Genomic DNA, 22,241 nt, shown 5'->3' on the forward strand with positions numbered 1-22,241 from the left:
CTTTCATCCGGGACTTCGGGTTTGATTATTTCGTGATTTTCTTAAAGCCGGGTGTTTGTCTTTGTTTCATTGCCTCTACTACCTACACTAGTTTCTCTATAATATTGTCATTAGGGGCCATGGCCTGTTGTAGTAGGTACTAAAAATAATATACATTTTTTCTGATTTTTTACTGAATAAATAATAAAATTAACTATTCATTTTTTAGGCGTATAATATTTGTTTGAAATGATCGAACTCATTACGTCATATAGATAGATACTATAGAATAACTTTGCAATCTTTGCCAACATATTAAATATCCGCTTATCTTTAATACTTAAATTGGTTTTATAATTTTAATGATAGTAATAATATAAGTCCTTAATAATTTATGCATATTTTTGATTGCTTCTTAAAATTTCGCGGAGTTACGCATGTATCGACACGAAGTTATCAACGGAAGTGTATAAGTCTCATGCGTACGAAGTTTAATTTCCGGTTGCCATCTCATTTTCTTATCTTGTCAAAGTTTAAGTGAGTATTTAAATGCTAAATTTTGATTGCGAAATCTCGCGGTTCGTTGATCAGATGGTGCAGTGTTAAAAAATCAAAAATATTTTAAATTAATATAAAAATAAAAGTATTCGCATAGTCCCTGCTTTTCAATTAGGTGTAAAATGGACATTTTTTGCGAAAAAAAACACTCGTAATATTTTTTATACAATTCAAGACATTTATATTGTATAACTGACATTACAATATTGTAATCTGTAATAATATTTCCGTGAAGGCAAATTTCCAATTCTACTCCAGGATAGAACAACATGGTTCTCCATTGATTATACGATTGATATAAAATATTATAAATGATTACGGTAGTAATAAAATTGTAAACGGTATGTAATGACTTGAAACAAAAAGCTCAATATCAAAGACAATACATTAATTAGATAAGGGCAGATGTCTTAAACTGGATCTCAATATTGTCAAAAGTAGTTTTTTTTTCAATATTGAATTTATGGTATTTCTATAACCTTTAATAAAACTTAGCATTACATATTATGATAGTGACATTAATAATTGACATTTGGCGGGGATTTGACATAGTTGCTACAATAATATTGGGATTCGTCTAGCATTCTTGGGTTTTACTAAAGTATTAAAACTTCTTTACATTGTCTTGGTTTGTAGCTGGTTTGAGTTTGGGCCCCGCATCAGTATGTTGAAGTATGACTTATAGTGGAAAGGGTTCGAATTTTTTTTGAGACTTCACTCGAGGCCGTATATATTTTTTCTGTGGTTTTATCTACCCGACCTTCTCTTAGGTATGCTAACTTAGGTAGTCTAAAATATAGAGACCGGTCTTTGGCTACAATTTGTTCCTCGACATACGTGGTATAAGAGAGAACTATGCCATTTTTTCATATTAACCTTTGTGTCAATTAACTGCGACAATGAGTATTTTCTTTATCTTGTATTGTTCTTAGACTGAGATGTAATAGTATTATCGATTATGAATAGTGAAATATTAATAAATATGCTTTTTAAATATTAAATTCATTCCTGGTTTACTATTCTCACTGTATTGGCAGCATACATTACTATAAGTACTATAACTATCATTATTATTGATACTTTTAGTAGTAATAAATAATAACTATGATAAAATTGAAAAAAATTAATACCTTTGTCATTCGTCAAAAACTTTTCATAAACAGTCTATTAATTCACCAATTGATACGTATTTTAGTTTTATTAAACATTATTATTAGATTAGCTGATTATTTTGCCAAGGAATTTCCCTGTGAAAAATGATATTCAAATCATGCTCTGAATTTGTTTAAATATCCAAAAAGTATTTTCTTATTTATGCCACGTCAGTGTTTGGAACTGTCGGTAATCTAGGCTGTGTTGCACGTACAAGAACAAGGTGGTTTGCAGACCCGAACTTCTTCGTTTCTACGTAAATCGAATTCCATCGTGCCAATATTAGAACGAGGCACGGTATGGCATGGCGTACCAATACTGATATTGAGGCCTCACTTGCCTTACAAACTTTGTGATATACAATAATTTGTATAGTAAATGCGTGGTAATGAATAAATATGATATTGATTATGTATCGTTAACATTAATATAAAAGTTAATTACCTACTCAATAAACTATAGTATTTAGCCACTACGCACATATATTTTATTTGTCATGACTGAATCATGCATTACTGTGTAATACGCATAGTTCATCACTTATGTAGTTATAAAATGTCCAAAACATTATCAATAATCATATATTATCGACAAGTAAAACATATTTGAATATTTATAGATATATAATGTCTGATGTGTAAAATATATTAATTGCTATTACAATTATGTATAAAAAAAATGATCCTAAATGTTAATATGGAAGTGACAATGAAGGTATAAATCTCATTGTTTGGCAATGCTCGCTTTAGTCAAAGACGAAAAATCATTGAAAATTATAAATTATGACTTAATATTGATATATATGTATAGCTCAGCTAAATATCAAAGCCGTTTTTGTGAATCCAAATGATTCTAAAACAATGTTAATTGGAAGTATAGATTATACTGCCTTACGGTAAAAGCTAATATATTTTATTTTACCAACCCATTATTAATATTATATATTTCTTTAATATAATATAATCAGTAATCTTAAATAAATGGAATATAACAACATTGTATAAGTGTATAGCTAAATCAACCTCAGCTAAGACTTCGTAGTTTAATGATAGAAAAACCTTGTTGTTACTTTTATCAACAAAAATATTTCTGGGTAATTGGTACAAGAAACAAATGAATGACTAACCAACAATCGTATTGAAATCTTCAATGATGATACTTCTGTAGAAATACTAGGTTAAATTATATATGAACTAAAACAAAGATTGTGATGGTTATAAAATACACTATATTTTTTGTTCATTCGTTCATTTATTTTTACAGGACAAAACGTTTGAAAATTCCACGATAAATGGATAAAGATTTTCATTCTAAAACATATTCTCACGATATTATAATATTATTACATAGGTGAGTAGTACGAATAAAAACGACACACGATGAAATAGTGAATATTATGGGATATAGAAGTATAATTTATTCGTGCTATAGAGTATTTGCATGCGGTCTTGGGTACAGAGTTTTCCCTAGCAACGCGAATACCGAAATAGCAGTTTGAGAATTTTAATTGAAAACGAAGAATGTTGATTGAATCCGATTTTTAAACACTTGAATTCAAAATGTTTTCATTTAACTATTCTCTGAGTTGCAATTTTGGTCGAAACTTCATTACTGAGGAATATAGTAGATAAGAAAGAGCTTCTTAGTAGAAATATTTATATCTTTATGTCAGACCAGTGTGTTATGATGTGTACGATTTTGTCGAAAATGTTCTATGTATTTTTATTGTATACCTAAAGCAACACATCTACAGTCAATTCATATTTTGAGTTTATTGATATCAATCAGTAAGCTTAAAATAATTAAATCGAAAACTGAACCTTCATAGATATTTTCAAGCGACTGAAAAGTCGTAAATTGCATTTTTCCGAAAGTTTTATTTTTATACATACGATCGACTGGTTGTTTAATGATACAATGAAATGGATAAAACTTAAATATGTGAAACAGAAACAAAAAAATGTACCACTAAGCCTAATTATTTTATTAAATAAGTCATTTTAAATTGCAGATTCATTCATAGTAAATTTCACACTATTTTTCCTTGCATATCAGAAAAATCTTTAATTATTTTAACCCATGTTCATATTCACGCAACAACCAATCCCTTAGATTATGAAATATTTATATATTATATATATAAACCATGAAACTTGAATTAATTATTATTAGCGTTGTTTTATAATTTCTGTATCTATCTTTGAAAAATAAATAAGTTTGGCTTGTACAGAAATGGAAAAAAAGACAATTCACATTATAATCCAAAAATATCTGTTAGATCTCGTTATAGGACAGATGGCGCCAAATTACACAAGTAAGCAACCAAATACACCAAATCATTATTGTTTCGAATACTTGGATAAACAAACACCAAAATTCCGTCAATCATACTAAGTATACCATGCTTAAATTTCAATACAGCTGCCAATTAAACAATATTAAATGGGTTCTGGGAGACTTCCTCTTAATAGTCGAAAAACTATATATTTTGTAGATGTATTAATTAATAACTGCATAGCTTTTGTGGGTTTGCGGACACATTAATATAATAGGAGTACAGTATTCTTTTTCATATATTTGAAATAACATTAAGTAAGTTATTAGCTAATTCCTAATTTATATATATATTATGCTTTTGGTTTTAGTTATAACTTATAAAATGGTCACAGTATGCAATGATTCTTGCATAATCTTTATTTATATATTTTAATTTTAAATTTAAATTTTCCAGACCCATGACCAAATGAGCTCTTCGTTAATAGGTATACAATCGTGAGTAATACAGATGATGAGGATAACGGGACATTTGGCCGTGGTGCTTCAACTTATATGTATATAATATAATAAAATAGTATTATTTTTAATAGTTTTTCAACCAAAATAGAAATCGACTAATAAAACAACATAATTAAGTGAATATAATTTTTATTATCATGTTTCAATATTATTTCAACGGTAGGAAAATAGTGTATTTGTGACCCAATTGGTCTAAGATTTTTTTTCAGATTTTCTTAAAGCTGTTAAAATATATGTATATTTTATTAAAATATAATAAAGTGGAAAAGCCTAGATTTCAGATGTTAAACTCATATAGGTACCTACTTTAATTTCAATCCTTTTTGTGCCAGGTTCCGATTGATAACAGTAAAGTTTTTCGAGTGTATGTCCCATACAGTTGATTACGAGTGGAAATCGCGATCGAAGTCACGTATTAATGCCTCAAGTGTCTAGCGGGACACACCCGACGAGTGTCAGATCTCTCAAGCACTGTCAACACTGTTGCCTTGCCCGCTGGATTTTACGTCCGCACGACGCCGTGTGTGATTTTCCCGCGGGCGGTAAAGGGACGTTGATCATAAGGTAAAACGCAAATGACACAGTTAAATATAAGGATTTAGCTATATTTTCTGATTTGTTTGTTATCCGGATATATTGGTAAACATTTGGAATATTTTTTTTGTAATGTGGAGGATTTAAGAAAGTTTAAAGTTTCTTAGTTAACAAAAAATAATATGTTTGCTAATATTGTTCCACCAAATATGATTGTAATCTCGGAATATGTCAAATCAAGATGTAGATAAATGTTAAATATAAAAAAATACTACACATGTAATAAAAATACTGCTCGTTGCATCACTATCGACTAAATATGATAATCTACATAATATTCAATTAGGATAGTCAAAAATATACCTATCGTTTCATTTAGTAAAGATAGTTAATCTGGTATTGGCAATTGGCAATGGGATGATTACCATATTATAACTTGGACAGCAAGTTTTTCAATTTAACAGTTTAAATACATATTTATTTATATTATGTTTTATGATATAAGTACACATAAAACCCAAGTTAACTTAATATAAATTTAGTTAAAAGATAAGGATATATTGGATAAGATAAAGATATAGATAAAGATAATCGAATCCTTATTGAATTTTCCTAAAATATACATATCAAATCAGCAATAAAAATATTTTTTAAATATATCCTCAAAAGGTCACATTTACAATTCAAATAATATCAAATCAAAAGTATAGTTACTTCCAATGCTCTCTATGGCAAGTCCGTGATCCAAGGTTAAAAGTATCGATCGCAATGATAGTTTTTGGGAAGCTACATTTTGAAAGCAGTACCTACATATTTTCGAATAACTTTTCATATTAATTATTCATACACTTCTATTTTCCATTGTAAAATAACAATAATTTATATACCGTAAAATCTATCAGCAATAGTTAGTAATACGATAGAAATAATGGTTTAGGAATGTTTATAATATTAGTATGTTTTTATAATGTTTTATAGTAAATATTTTATATTAATTTTTTAAATATAAATATCTAGGTACGTATGTTTAAAAAAAGGTTTTTTTATAGACATCATCCATTTATTATTATACGTTTATTTTTTAAAAATAGTGCAAATTATTTATTTACATTTAGATATAACAGTGCGTTCATAACAAAATTATTAAAGTTATCGTCAGCCAGGCTTCAATCCACTGTTATTGCTACTACGATACTAGCTACTGCGATAGCCTCTCCTAGCTCCTCATGTACTTCTCGGTCCCTTATTATTATATACTAGGTGTATTTACTGAACTTTAAAAGTACATCAATTCAGTAAGTTTTTATGTCAGTATTTGTCCAGGTTATGTAATCATTCTAATTGATGGATAATATGTCCGATCAATTTCCAGTTAATCATCTTATTAACTTTGATGATATGGCATACTAATGTATCGCTTACTAATAACTTTACTAATAGTATTTTATTATAATGAATCTTAAACTGAAAGTTCGATATATCTGTGAAAGTAAATCAAAATAAAAATACGGATAGTAAATTATTCGTATGCCTATCTATGGTGATTTCAATATTAAGCTCTGTGAGTTCGCATCGATTTTCCATCTAACGTAAGATTAATAGAGATTGAAACATTTTACGAGTGAGCCGGTAGCCGTAAACCTAAGTACGGTTGCATCGTTTGTGAGATGAAAATTTAATTAAAGTCTCACTAAATGTATGTATGTATCATTATAAGAATAAAGTGATATGGTTGACTATAACATAAAAGAGGATGGGTAATAAAGGCGTCTATTGTGTTTGGTAATTTTAGGTTTTTTTCAAATATAATACGTGTTTACGGCAAGAAAACATCATCTACACTTACTTGAGGGTGTATTTTGTGTGACAAAAATCTAATATATATTTTTTTTAATTTTATCAATAATAAGTTTTTAAAATAATATAATACAATTTATTAAGAATAAAAGTCGTTTCTCAATGACGATTTTATCTGCAATTTTTATTGACGTATCTCAACAAAATATCGTTATTACGTAAAATTAAAATGCCGCCCATTTTCATTATAATTTCCAATTCCATATAAATTCATTACCCACTGTGTTAATGTTAGTTTTTTTAATCTTAGTTCAAATATGAATAATAAATGTTTATTACCCGATAAATGTATGATAAGTGTATTATAATTAAGCAAAAAATTGAATATATTGGTATTTGTTACTCAATATTGAATTAATCCGTCTAAATAAAAAAAATAGTTTTTGACATTTGTTTTCAATAAATATGCATAAAAAATAATTTAATTCGATGCTGAATATACATAAATAATGTTTAATGATGTTAGATTCTTTATTATAGAAAAGCATAATTTTGAAAAACCTTAGAAACATACATGTTAAAAAAAATCTGGAAAAAAAGATAGACTAAGTGGGACTTGAACTCGCATATTTTACTTTCTGGGTGAGTGTTTTTATGTCTATCTAACATATCGATCCATCTATAATTCATGTGAAATATTATCTGAGGTAGGTACCTATTCAGATTTTTTGAGGTTTTTAAAAATATGTTTTTTTTTTCTTTATAAATCGTTTACCCACAGAAAATTTTGATAAATTTTGCTAAATTTTTACCATGATAAACTTATCGATATTTATAATATGATTATTTTGGAACGAGGATGATAAGGAAAAATAAAGGGTGTGCATTTTACGTGAAATTTATATTGCTAAAACAAAAGTCCGTGACGCATAAGTGCATTAAAGCAGTAAACTATTAAGTCGTAAAAAATGCGTGGCATCTTTTATACCCTAATGGTAAGTTGCAAGATGGCCGGCTGCAGTGTCGCAGGGGCGCACATGGTGTCTCGATTTATTCGCGCGCCTCTTAGAGCACGGCGCCGGGTGCACGTACCGCCCCTGGATCGTAAAGAGTTATCTTGGAAACGTAACACCGCGATATAAAACGTACCCCATAATATCGGTAACCTGACATCCGAATTCTTACGATATTATAGTTTTCATTGCGATGATTGAGCTATCACTCTATGGCAGTTTGAATTACTGAAATGTAGAAAAGTACAATACAATTTGATATACAATTAATTTTAGTAATGTCTCTCCAGTAATACCTGCATTCCACCGTATGAATGCGATCAATTGCAAATCGATAGATGAAGGTATTGAAAGACCTCTGACGTCTATAATTTGATTGGACCATCATGATCGCTGATGATGATTTGCTATATATATATTTTTTTTTTTTTATAATAGTATAATCTGTTATATTTTGACTATGTAGCCAAATGACAGTCAAACTCTTTGAAGGCTTATTATATTTCTTTCTTAACGGAGGTATTCAATCTCTTTACACTACCAATGAATTAGCATGCACCTCTAACACCACATCTCGAAGGCACAAATGTTACGTATTTTTCCCTTAAAAATTAATATGGACACATACTTACATACAAAAAAAAAATCGTAAACCATCTGTAGTCCTTGAAATGGATCGTTATTGATTAACTTAATTCTTTGATCTATTGTCACGATTTAATAATAATAGGACCTAATTAAAATGACTGACAACTGCATAATACTATCATGTTGGTATTATATCATTATGCTATATATTACGATATTAATATTACTGTATGAAAATACTTCAAGAGTATTTTGTACTACTTTTGTAGTACCTTGGCGAACGACATGCTGTTGTCTATATTATTTTTTGCTTGTAGTATATTTTTTACAAAATATTCCATTTTATAAATAATATGTAAGAAAATAGTTTTATTTTTACCACAACATTTTCAAGAATTTATGATAAATTATAAATTTAATGTTATCATAATATTTAGTTGAAGCTTATGGAATGAGCATACAAAGATTATCGCATATGAGGATAACATCTTAAGAACATATTTATAATTATTTTCAATTGAATATGCATTCATATCTTAAATTAATTTAATTTGATATTGTAATTAAATAAGCAATGATATAATATTATTTTTTTATTGAAACTTAAAATTCCTGATTCTTCTTCCACGGCGTTACATCCCAGGGTGGGATTTGGCCTCTTCCACAACCGCTTTCCACTCACTCTGGTCTATCGCCACACTTTTCCAGTTACCGGGTCTTCCTATATGAAGCCAGTCTACTTCTACGGCGTCAGCCCATCTCCTTCTTGGACGGCCTCTGGGTCTCTTCCGTTGGGGTAGCCACTTCGTCATTAGCGCTCTAACTTCAAGCATTCTCTCCACATGTTCCGCCCATCGTAGTCTTTAGAAATTACAGTATCTTATGATTGTTTCCTGTTCAATCAGCTCTTCCAACTCGTGGTTCAATTTTTATTCTGTAGTTCCCATTTTCCAACGTGGGTCCAAAGATTTTTCGGTGTATTTTGCGCTCGAAGACAGCTAATTTGTTTTCCTCGTTTTGAGTTAAGCACCAAGTCTCACAGCCATAACTGACCACTGGCCTTAAAATTCCTGATTATCTTACCCTAATGGTATTTTTTTAAAAGTTTTTTTTTTCTAATATCACTCCTCTCTTGTAAATAAAGGTAAACAGTCTATTACTAAAGGTTTCGAATTCAAATAATGACTTGAATATTTATTGCAATATTACGCGGAAATGATTTGTAGTAAAAAAATTACGAGAGGTTTTTATTTTTTTGTTTTATATTGGGAAAGCATTTACTGCCGTCGATCTGATCTCATTAATTCAAAATCCGTTTCTGATATCCACCGTAAAACTTGATGCCGTAATCAAATAAAAATGACAAATTTAATGCGGGTCGACTTTTTCATGACTGATCAAATAAATGATCAATCTACTTATTAACTTCTAGCCATTTTATTCCAACGGTAAAGTTAATATTATGTTAAAATATAGGTAGTTGGTTTAAATTTATTCTTATTTATTTTGTAAATAACCTTTACTTCATATTACGTGATAAGGATATAAATGATTCTTTAAAATTATAAAAATGTACCAGTATCCCAACGTAAACCCATTTTGAGTGGCTGAGTAGTGTCTTTATATATATATACTAGCTGACCAGGCAAACGTTGTTCTGCCATATAAATTATTTCTAGTGAATATTTTGGTTGTTAAATAAAAAGTAACGAATGTATCGTAAGTGTGTGGGGATGGGATCTATGACAGAAAGAGGAATAGAGCACTGTAGACGACGACCGCCAATAAAAACAAAAAAACATCAACCATTCATTTTCTCAATTCAAAATGAGTAATGATGTTCATAATGAATGAATTACCTGTGACAGGATCTCGTTGTTTAATGTTTATGCAATATCCGTCTTGTCCCTTCCAGAAAATTAGCGGATATTGGAGAGCGTCGTATGAACGGTGTGTGTCAGCGATGAACTCCAGACTATTGTATCTTCTTCGAATCACGATTTCTCGCGTCGATGTGCGGTCGCCAACCATGATTCCAGCAATGTCGTCAACAACAGTCGCATTGAATCGACGTACGTGCTCTCCAGCTGGTGTTTTATCAGGATTGATGACAATAGCGTGATTGTCACTTTGCAATTCGTGCATGTGTGCTTTAAAGAATTTCAATAATTCATTGTGCTCATTCAACAGGGCGTCCAGTTTGCCGACGATGCGCCTGGCATTAGGCGAATTGAGGCTATTGTAGCCGCAACGTGCATCCACATGATTGATGTCCTCACCGCCGCGTCCATAAAGTAGATTTGTAAAAATGTATGTGGTTCGTTTGGCATTAGCAGCAATGAGCCTACTTTGTGGTATACTTGACCTTTGATTTTGAACGTAGAATGGAATTGTTGACCATTTGCCGCAGTATTGTCAACTATTTCTGTTGCTCCGGACGAAGTCATTTGGAAGCATGAATTGAATGTGCGAATGGACTTCAGGAACAGGTTTGAATCTGGAACCGTGCCAATGAGCAAGCTGTTCAATGGTTCTGGTGGTATCTCAATATCTGGTAGTTGCACTTTTCCTGATGCGCAACACATCCTGGCTGACTCATGTTTGAATTTGAGCGCATGACAATGGAGACATTCTTTGTCCATAGCACCAATCAGCACTTTCGGATGAGCGGAATATTCAATATCTGGCTCGTACTCGAATGCGAGACGAAGGAACGAAGCGGATGTAAATGTTCGATGTACTTGTTGGCGTTGTCGGTTATTTGCTCTGCGTGTGTTAACTACGAACCGGCGCGCTTGGCTTCGTTCCAATTCTCGTTGTTGATTTCGTTCAGCTCGTGCCTCTTGTGATTGAGATGCACGCAATTGCGGCATGCTTACACGCACGTTTTTGTTATCTTGTTGGATTTGTTTATCTGTTCTTTCTACTATTTCGCATGTTTGTTACTTTATTCGTTCGACGGCCCAAATGGCCCCCCTTGCGTCTTGCTGGCATTGTGCACTGTAATACACGCACATAAAAATAGATAAATTAAAATAAATCGTACAAAATTTTGCCGAATGAAATGTCAAAATGACGCGACGCTTCTCTTGAATTCTTCTCGGACGTAGTGCCATCTGTCATTCAACAACATAAATAATTTCGTTCTGTTTGAAATACGAACGACGGTTAAATTTGTTCATACAAAAATAATAAAATCGCGATTAAAAAATGGGAGAATGGGGATAGGAAAGTGAAAATTTGAGGTTATAGGTATTTTTTATGCCAAATAATAAAAAAAATACAAAAAAAAATTGTCAAAAAAATAAAAGAAATTTTTTCTGGATAGAGATACCCTAATCACCTAGCGGTATGAAATATACTTGTTGACCTATTCTCATACCTACCTAAAAAATATACATAAAAAAAATCATAAAAATCGGTCGAGCCATTTCGGAGGAGTTCGACCACAAACATCGTGACACGAGATTTTTATATATATAGAGATATATATCATAATGTTAAATAGCAGAAGGAATAGTTGCAATCCATTTTATTTATAATACCCTATTTTTTTTATATTAGCATAAAAGTAATTGTAAATGCTATAATATAGTCACCTACACTTTGAAGTTAAAAACATCGTAATCAACCGTAAAAACATATTATTCAACGTAGAATACCTCTACGTCCTATCGGTGTGGTGTCGGTGTATTGGTGTATTGCCGACATAATATACCTCGTCGAGATCCTGCGGTGATCCTCGGGATAGAACAAAACTCATACCTGCGTCGTGTCTTAAAATTTACGACCTTTTTTACGGATGTGTGAACTTCCTGCGTAACAGGGGTGCTTTATCATTGTCTCCTCTTTTCGTTTTTCACCGTTAGAGATACTTCCACCATTTTATCCGGAAGCTTTTCCGCTGAAAACGCCTCTCGTTTTGATCTGAATTTTATATTTGCGGTTCGTTGTATATTTTATGCATATCCAAGCTCTTTGTTTGACAGGATATTATATTATATTATAATACAGAAGTCCAAATATTACCTATTATATTTAAATGGAAAAAAATAATAAAGATGTTAACTAAGCTCAAAACTAATATACTCATTAACGGCCCACGTGCGCCGTGTAGGTCAAAATGGAGTTTTTATGGTATTTTCAGAGCATGATCTTGGATACGCCTTAAACGTTGTAGATTATCTATTTATATAATTTTGAAGCCATATTATCCTTCATATTTATTTTAAACATTTGATGACTGCATAAAGTATTTTTATTACGAATTCTTTTAAACCTCTCGATCTAATATTTTAGAATATAGTCATATTTCAGTACATCCATGTGCAGTGGTGTTAAGATTTTTTAGATTTATTAATTCTTAAACGCATTTGTAAAACCATTAGTAAAATTAATGTTAACATCATATAGTGAAATATTTACGTAAAAAAATATATATTTTATAATCTCTGTGATCCCAAATTTGACAAGAATTAGGCATTGTATTATTCAAAAAAATAGGCACGATTAACACATTTGAAGATAATTCTAAAGATACTGATTATAACCTATATCTTTGACCGTTAAAATATGATAAACATTCTATGAATATAGACTGTTTTATAATAATTATTGACCTAAGAATAAGGTAGTATTTTTTTGAAATACGCCATTTCTATTGGCATTTTCCAGTGGTTAAGCTACAATATACGGCCGTAGCCATAAGTTGAAAAACGATAAATGAAATAGGGAGTAAGATCACGTTAACGCGCGTGTTAACATGTAAAAAAAAGTTTTTTTTTCGGTTAGGTTTGTTTATAATATCGAATTGTATATATCTAAATTTACTAAAAATACTCTTAATGGCCGTTGAGAGATGACTTCCAGATATTTATATAATTATTTTCATAATATATTCTCACTGATACAAACACAAATAAATAAAATAATATTGATTGGTAGGTAGTTTTATCAAATTTACGATTATTTTGATAAACTTTAGTAGCAGCAGATGGTAAAAAATAAAAATCAATATGGCACACTATATTAGTGTTTGGCAAAAATCAAAAAGAGAACATGTAAATCCATTATAATAAAGCTATTCCTTGACTAACATACATATTTATTATTTTAGAAATACCCCGTATTTCTTAAAATATTTTTCTTATTGCTTAAATCAAAAAGAAAAATTGAAATAAATCACGTGAGAATACTTAGCTTTTATTAAGTGTTTCCCGGTCTGTTGTATTTTACAAAAAATATAACACTCGTCAAACGCAAAATGAGTTTTTTTTTGTACTTTGAACGATAGAAGTGTAGTTTTGTATGCTAAACTGATGTGTGGTGTTTTTTTATTGATGCTCTTGTATCTCCAAATTATATTTTGGTATGAATAAGTTATGAAACATCATCGATAGTATTTTTTTTATTTTGATGATCCGCCGTATTGAATATTTTACAGTTTCAATCAACGGAAAAAAGTTATGTTATGAGATGTTTTGGTTCTATGGATAGCATTAGCTAAAGTTATATTCAAATTCTAATATATGTTTGTTAATTTAGACCTTTGTGTAATGGGGTGGACTATCTCTGATCAGTGTTGCCATCTTTTTCCATGCTGATTATAGTAGAAAGACGTAAAAATTATAGTATTTCTGTAAAAAATATAGTACAGGAACATTTTTTGGCTTAAATCCTTTAAAATTATAGCATTTTAGCATATTTGGCGTAAAATTATAGTATTTTACATTTTTTGCAGAATCAAAATTATAGTATTGTACTATAATTATAGTACGGTTGGCATCACTGTCTCTGATCATCGTGAGTACTCAAACTAGTTAAAATATCACTTGAGCTTACAAAGACTTTTTTTAATTAGCCGACATAACTCGAAATATCTATTTTAAAATGCAGTCTTTCGTCATTCAGCTAAGGGATCTGATCACAGAACAGATTAATAACATATAAATTTGAAAGGCAGTTGCCAAAGACCAGGGTTTTGAAAGCAGATTCGGTTTATTACTTTATGACGGCCGGACTATCAATCGCAACAAACACAAAGCGTGCCCAATGTCCTTAAATCTTACTAATATTGAAGGCACGTTTCGTCTAAGTGATAAACTTTAATGCATATTATGACAAAGACGTGACTATTGAATTAATTAACATGTTCTTTAAAAATATTTTTTTTTACATATTTCTCCATACGAGATTAGCCATGTTATAACCTAACTCAGAAGGCAGTACACTTTACATTATATTTGTTTTCTCTAGATCTCTGACGACTAAGCTTTCTCATGTACCCAGGTACCTTTCTTAGAAAGCATATAAATTCTTTGTAAATTGATTATGTCTATTCATTATTGTTACTTATTTTCGTGACTAAACACACACTTTTTCATTTATAAAAGCTGATTTGATAAATAAAATAAAAGTGTGTTGTTTTATATTATACTTATAAATATATATATAAGTGCTGGGTCATCAAGAAATATACTTATATACCTTGGTGAAAGATTCTTTGGAGCATACAGATATAAACAAACAGTGTTTTTACATTAACATTTAAATTTTATCATTTCAGGTTGCGCGTTCCTCACATACTTCAGTCCAGATAGTGCGCTTAGTGCGCAAACGGCCCTTCATGAAAAGCGGACATTGCCAGGGGTAAGTTTAATAACATTTTATTTTATTATTATAATTGGACACTTATCTAAAAAATAATATGTAAGGGGTACTTAATCAATTATACAATATTACATACATACTATTATTTATCAAACCTTTCTTACCATACTTTGGGATTATTCAATTATAATACAAATACTATACCTATACGTATTTTGTATTTTACTCTAAAGATACAATTTGATCCCGTTGTTTCTTTCTTTAAGCATACTGAAATGAAGTAATAATACGCAAGTGGTACATAATTGAGTAGGTATAGTAATAAGGTATAAAATCAGAATATAAACTGTTTAGTTGTCACGTCGAGGTCACCACTTTGGGGATGATGATCATGTCGGGGTTATCACTTTAGTGATGAATAAGGTGTGGTAAGATAAAGTCGTGGTGGCTTAGATGTTTCGAGGAGTGAGTTTATTTGTCGTTACAAGAATAAATAAATACAATGATACAGATGACAGAGTGATGTCATAATCACTGGTACGAATGTACTGATGAGCTTTGACTATATTAATTAACTGAGTGGTGATGTACCGAGGTATTAATATAACTGAGAGACTGGACTGCGGATGAGTAGTGCTTCGAGTGATGGACTCGAGTGTAGTGAGGAATTATGGATTGTTCTTGCTATTTATACAAATGCAGTTCATGCATTATAAGAGACATTGTCACAATTAAACAGATCAAAATAGATTCTACTGATCTAGTTATGTTTGAGAAAATGCTGTCAATCGCTTGCGCTCTATTGTTTTGTTTTGAATAAAAAATGGGTAGACATTTCTTCATAGAATTTTTAAAAGGTCAAATAGCGTAGTATGGTAGCAATGCCGGACAGTGAAAGATATTAGCGATAATTATTCCACTGGGTAAATGAAAAAATAATAAGGTAGTGTTTTTCAAATAAAACCTTACAGTCTTTTAGTATTCGACAGATTTTTTAAAATTATAATTAAAATAATATAACTTATGTTATTAAAGTTCAAGTTTTTTTAAAATAAATATTTCAAAACTCGAATGTTCTCATTAAGCTTTCTAAAAGCAAAAAAGTTATTTATTTTACCAAAACGAATGTGAATAATTCCTATTTTTATTGCACATGATTTTAAAAATTATTACATTTAAAAAATCTTATACAAAAGTAGCTAAATATGTATTGTATTTGACCATTGCTTAAATTAAAAATAATAAAATTATTTTTCTTTGGTTGGTAACATTTTAGAGAGGGGTTGTTATACAATGAACCCTTGTGCTTCTTAACTTCTCATTTATAGATTTATTTTAGATAAAAAAGGCTCTAACCGATTGAAAAAAATTAGTTACATATAAGTATTATAATAATATGTACATATTAAAATTAATAACCGTGTGACAATTTGAGTTTAAAAGATTCATACATACTTCTTCGTTTTCTCATCACTTGAGTTTTAAAAGAGGGAGAGTTTTTATTATATTATAATGAACATAATATCAGCAAGAAAACATTTTTATTGTACATTAATACATATGACATGATTGGTATAATGAAAACAGACTTTCAGTTTTTAAATTAATGCGTGATTTAAAAAAAATCTTTTCTTAATTTATGCGAATGTGAATAAATACTTGCATGCATAAACTTTCATAATATTATTGTGTGTGCACCAAGAAAAATAATGGTTGCCAAAATTGAATCAGAGCTCAGCCAGTCCGGTACATAATGGAATAAACGGCCCATACAAAACACTTACGGCCGATGTTTGCATGCGGTCATTTATTTTCACATATTTCACTTATGTACTGGAATCGGTCCAGGCCCGTAGTGCCACACGACACAGAAACACTATGCAACAAGTTAACTATACCGCGATACGATTACTTACTCGGATTTTTAACATGTGTGGTATGTAGCTGATAGTTGGTATAAGCATCAAAATGTTAATTAACAAGAATTTGACAAATAATTAATAGTTGTGAAAAAGTTTTCATGTTGAGAAATATTTGTTAAATAAAATTTGCTTTAATTAAGGTGAAGGTTATGGTTTATTTTGGAACCATTTTTTAATAAGAGATGCTTTTTTACAATAAATCTTAAACTAAAATATTATTTATTAATACTATCAACCGAAGGTATCAACTAGATGGAATTTAAAATAATATTAGTTTAATGAAGTTATTTGTTAAGTGATTAATTAAGAATTTCCGTAATTACTTCTATCATATGAAAAAATTGTAATATGAAGTAACATAATACAAGAATTACTTTAGTTTTAATTAATTATTTAATTAAATTAATAAACTTGAGAAAAATAATAAGGCACTTAAATCCTCGTATGATATAAAACAGTAGAAATCATTTTTTTTAAATTCATATAATCATTTCATGTAGGTATTTTGTATATCGAACAATGTTGTTTAATTTGAGAAAAACCTACCATTAATAGATACTATGAAAGCACTTAAGACGTTACTTCAGTGAAACGCAAAATAATTTTCAACCATAGGTGCGACGAAATTACGGACTGGCTGGCAATCGGAGAGTGAAAGTTGAGCTGTGAACACGTCAATTTATTTTGTGATGGTGACGGGGGAATTATTTCTTAAATCGTGTAAAGATGACTAAAAAACGTTACCCATTTACTTGAAAAAGAAAACATTTCAATGAATATATTATTATTATTAGTAATAGAACAATAAACATAACATTAAATGGGCGCATGTTGACTTTTTATGACAAATTATGTTTTGTTCTTCAGCTGAAGTATATACTTAAATTAAAGAAAAGGGTAAATCGATTAAAAATAAGTCAATATAAGATATGCATAATATTTAAATGGAAGAAATAATTTTTATCCTAGATAAATCTTCACAATTTATTCAATTATTAATAAAATATGTATTTTCATGCTTTATGTACAGATAATTATTGAAATAGCTTTAATATAATATAATATAATCTAGATTTAATATTTAGTAGATTTTGATATCGTTATTAAATAAAACAATCAACGTATTGTGCAAACTATTATTTTACGCTCAATTGCTTTTCATTTGTCAAATTAATGAGACGCACTGCTTTCAAACACTAATGCAGGTACTGAGTCTTGTGAATTTCTCTATTCTATCATTGCTAATATCAAATCTTAAGTTATAGTCCATCTGAAATCAGTTTCTGTATTTCTACAGCAAACGTTTGACTTTGATTTCAGGTTTGGCATTAGAAATAGTATAACAATAACATAACCAGGAAGTGAGTAAGCCATTGGCGTGTTGGTAAGACCACTGCACATTGCCGCAAAAGAATACGGTCTGCTGTTATGCGGGAACACACCGATTTACCGATTTAGACTATCCAGTGTAGTACAACAGTATATCATAAACAAACCTTACCCAGTATCTGAGTAATATTGTATTTTATGAAATGTTAACTCACAGTGCAATATCCGGTTGGACTCACGGATATATTAAACATTCATATTACAGGATTATGAATATTAAGGAATGTGAATAACACATAATAAAATAATAATATTCGTGTTAATTATAAATTTAAACTACTTTTTTTTATAATACGCTTAAATTTATATATTTTTTTCATATTATAGCTTAGCAATTTTTTGTAACAAAATTATGAATTATTGATGTAACTTAATAAAACACATTTTTTTAGTACCTATTCTACTTTTAACAAATAAATCTAGATCGATTTTGTCCATCTCAGAGGGACATTTTCAACAAAATAGTCTTTATAAAACAAGTAGGTATATATCAAAATAAATTCAAAAGGCGACACAAATAATCTACCAATAGTTACATTAAATTATCCATCAAACAATACTTTGTCAATAACAATCACTTACCTAAATTTAAATTAAGGAAATTGGATATTAATATTTCATACTGAAAAAATGTGTTTTATTAAATTAAATCAATAATACAATGCATTTCCACCATGAATAAATTGACAGTTATAAATACAATAATAAATAAAAATAAAATTATTAAATATCGTTAAGTATGCTACAATATCACTATTATAATAATTAGGTATTATACTAAATATAAAAAAAAACTTTTTCACTATGTATTCAAACTTTGTTTGCCATATTTGATAAGAAAAGAACCTCAAACTCTCTTATTTTATTATGCCAATACTTTATTCTTAAGTACTTGGTGAAAAGTACTATCTTAATTTTAAAATAATACTGAATATTTTAAAACTAAAAAATATTATTTTATTTCAAAAAAGTCTTTTGAAAGTATGTGACTTACTTAATTAGTATTATAAATTAAATACTTTTGATAATTTATTCGATCGTACATTTTATCTAGAAATTTACCTATCACATTGGTACTTGTGCAATTTTTAAATCATAATGGCATTAACAATAAGTACTCTAAGTTCTGTTGCTAGCCGTAAGAAATATATTTTTAAAAGCTCGCCTGCTCTGGTGTACACACATTTTGATTGGTCGATCAGCAAATAGTGTTGAGATTTGTTCTTACTTTGGGCAACTAACGTCAGTATTCATCAAGATACACTATAGATTAGTTCATTCATTACGCATAGTTTTTTTTTTAATACGTGTTTTAAAGTGTGAAGTCTGTTCTTTGAAGTTGCATTAAATTTCAAATTGTTTTATTAGTCGTAATAAGTTTTCATAGTTGAGTGAAACGAGTCAATGCCAGTGAGAAATAGTTTTCAGCGAACAATAAAACAAGATTTGTGAAACGTATTGCTAAACTGTCCAAAAGCGCTTCGTGCTTGACAGTTTTCAGTGAAAGTTTTTAGTGTCACTTATTGTCAAACACGAACGAGTCATGGATTACGACAGTATCATTTTCCCAGATGTCGCTAGCTATTACAATGAGCTCCTGGTAAAATTTTGCTTATTTTATTTGTACTATTTTGAAGTCGTAACACGCCTTGACGTCTGCAAATTTCATAAATCTTCAATTTTATTATATAATGGTTTATTGGCAAAAAAAAAATCAAAAAATACTTCATACAACATTTGATTATCACACCATGAGTATCGTAGTAAAAAAAATATCACTAAATAAAAATAAACTGTATTAATAATTTCAAATTGTCACATAGATTAAAGGTTTAAGTGACTAATGATAACATATAATATTCTACAAGTAAATTAATTGATAATCATTTATTTTTTATGATAATATTATCATCTTTGTATACCTGTGTGTCATTTATTAAAATGCAATGCAATATAATATGATATTTATAGTACATAGTTTAATAAAGATCAATTTAATTTAACAAGACAACCTTTGTAATATTTATTAAAATATTATGTAAAATAAGTTTTAGATAAGCATTGTATTTTAAATTAGTTCCAACCGTCAATTGTTAGCTAATACCACTAAAGTACTTACACAATATGTTTTATTCTACAAGTTATGTTAAAAAATATTTAATAACTTTTATATTTTAAATGAATTAGGTATGTTAAATGTGTAGGTACTAGGAATGGAAATTTTCTTCGTATTGAACTACCCATATCAAAATTATGTGATTACATATTAATTTTTTATATGTACTTATATTAAATTTAATGAAATAAGTCATATATTGTTATTATATTATGACAAACATAATTTATCGATCACTTTATATTGCGCACGACAGAAAACAAGTAGAAGAGAGTGACACAGGAAGTTGACTTATTAAATCGGGTAAAGTGAGAGAAAAGATATACGTCAACACAAATTATAAATTTGAAAAATAACCTGATACTAAAATAAAGGATTAGTTTATTCTAATCGGGTCATGAACATAATTAATGATAGTATACTCTTATAATAGTTTGACAGATGTAAAACTGAGCCACATCTCTGACGTGGTTATTATTTCTAGTTGAAAATAAATACGTACCTAAATATTTTGAAGAACAACTTATTTTAATAAATTAGATTAAGTATTTAGTATATATTTCTATATATACGAATATAAAATTCACTAGGTAGCTAATTATTGTGTATTATTGATTCAGTAGATACCTATGGAGTTAAGCCACGTGTTTATTAGAAGCCGTGTTTAGTAGAGAAGTATTTAGATTTGTGATTGATTAATACAGTTTTCAACCCGGAGATGAATGTTTCGAACATTATTGCAAGAAACCAGCACAGACCAAAGAACCCGAAAATAGATTTTACTGTTTGTTTCAAATGTTTAGATTATGACCATTCGATCTCGCTTCACACATGTTCGAGTAGTGGTGCACACGAAAGTTCCTCGGGCATGTGGCTATGCGCATTGTAAATTATTATAAACTACAGGGCTTTGCAGTTATTTATAAAGTTAATTTGTTACTCAAAGACTTTTTTTTACCTAGAGATCATAAATTATCTATCATTAGATCTAATATAGAAAACACAATTTATATATATTTTTCATTCAATACTAAAAATACGTAAGTTTTAAGAATGTTAGATTCTTTATTATAAATAGACAAAACACAATTTTGAAAAAATCAGAAACTTTAACATTAGAAAAGTGGCACTCGAACTCACATCTTTCACTTCCCGGGAGAGTGCTTTCGCCACTTGAATTACTTCCTATATTTACATTTAACCTGAAATACTTACCAATCAGGAGGGAATCTGCTTAATGTTCAATCAATATAAATAACATATTACTAACTTAATCGTCGCCATGATCATCGTTATCATCTAATGGGGTCGATCCACTGCCGAACAAAATACCTAATAGCTCTCTCCATTCTTTTTTGTGTAGTTCTTCATTTCCATGTATTTAATGCTCCTTGGGCCGCAGGTACCATTGAATGACTGCATATTTTAATATTTTAAAGTAATAAATACTTTAATTTATTTGAAAATTAATATAATAAAGTTTGTCGCAAGAAATTAATGTTTTATGTGTACAGTCAAATCAACAGTTTTAAAAACATAAACATATAATTTGTCATGCGATATTATATGTATTAAAATAATACATAGATCACCAGACTACTTACAGTCATTAAATAAGTAGGTATATTGCATTGATTTTATTTTATTTACCATATTCGATTCTAAGATCATAATATTACATGGAATACATAGAATGGAGGTTGTGTTAACGGATTTGCGAGAAATGGATGTTAACCTATTAGATCTATACTCTTGGTCCAAATACAATATTATGTGAATTTGTCAAAC

The 22,241-nt window shown here is 29.4% G+C and overlaps 1 protein-coding gene across 5 annotated transcripts in view; it reads left to right on the forward strand.

Moving 5' to 3' along the window:
* Positions 1-19,582: 19,582 nt before the first annotated feature.
* Positions 19,583-22,241, forward strand: part of bru3 (CUGBP Elav-like family member bruno 3) — a 1,071,991-nt gene continuing 1,069,332 nt past the window's right edge. For all 5 annotated transcript variants that reach the window (XM_085960090.1, XM_085960105.1, XM_085960128.1 and 2 more), the window contains exon 1: positions 19,583-19,937. In XM_085960090.1, the coding sequence (XP_085816216.1) occupies positions 19,881-19,937 (57 nt within the window). In that variant the 5' untranslated portion in view covers positions 19,583-19,880. The remainder of the gene's footprint in view (positions 19,938-22,241) is intronic.

This window comes from Rhyacophila brunnea, unplaced genomic scaffold (genome assembly GCF_057557595.1).
Source record: "Rhyacophila brunnea isolate RB1 unplaced genomic scaffold, BYU_Rbru_1.0 scaffold_11, whole genome shotgun sequence".
NCBI classification, from domain to species: domain Eukaryota; kingdom Metazoa; phylum Arthropoda; class Insecta; order Trichoptera; family Rhyacophilidae; genus Rhyacophila; species Rhyacophila brunnea.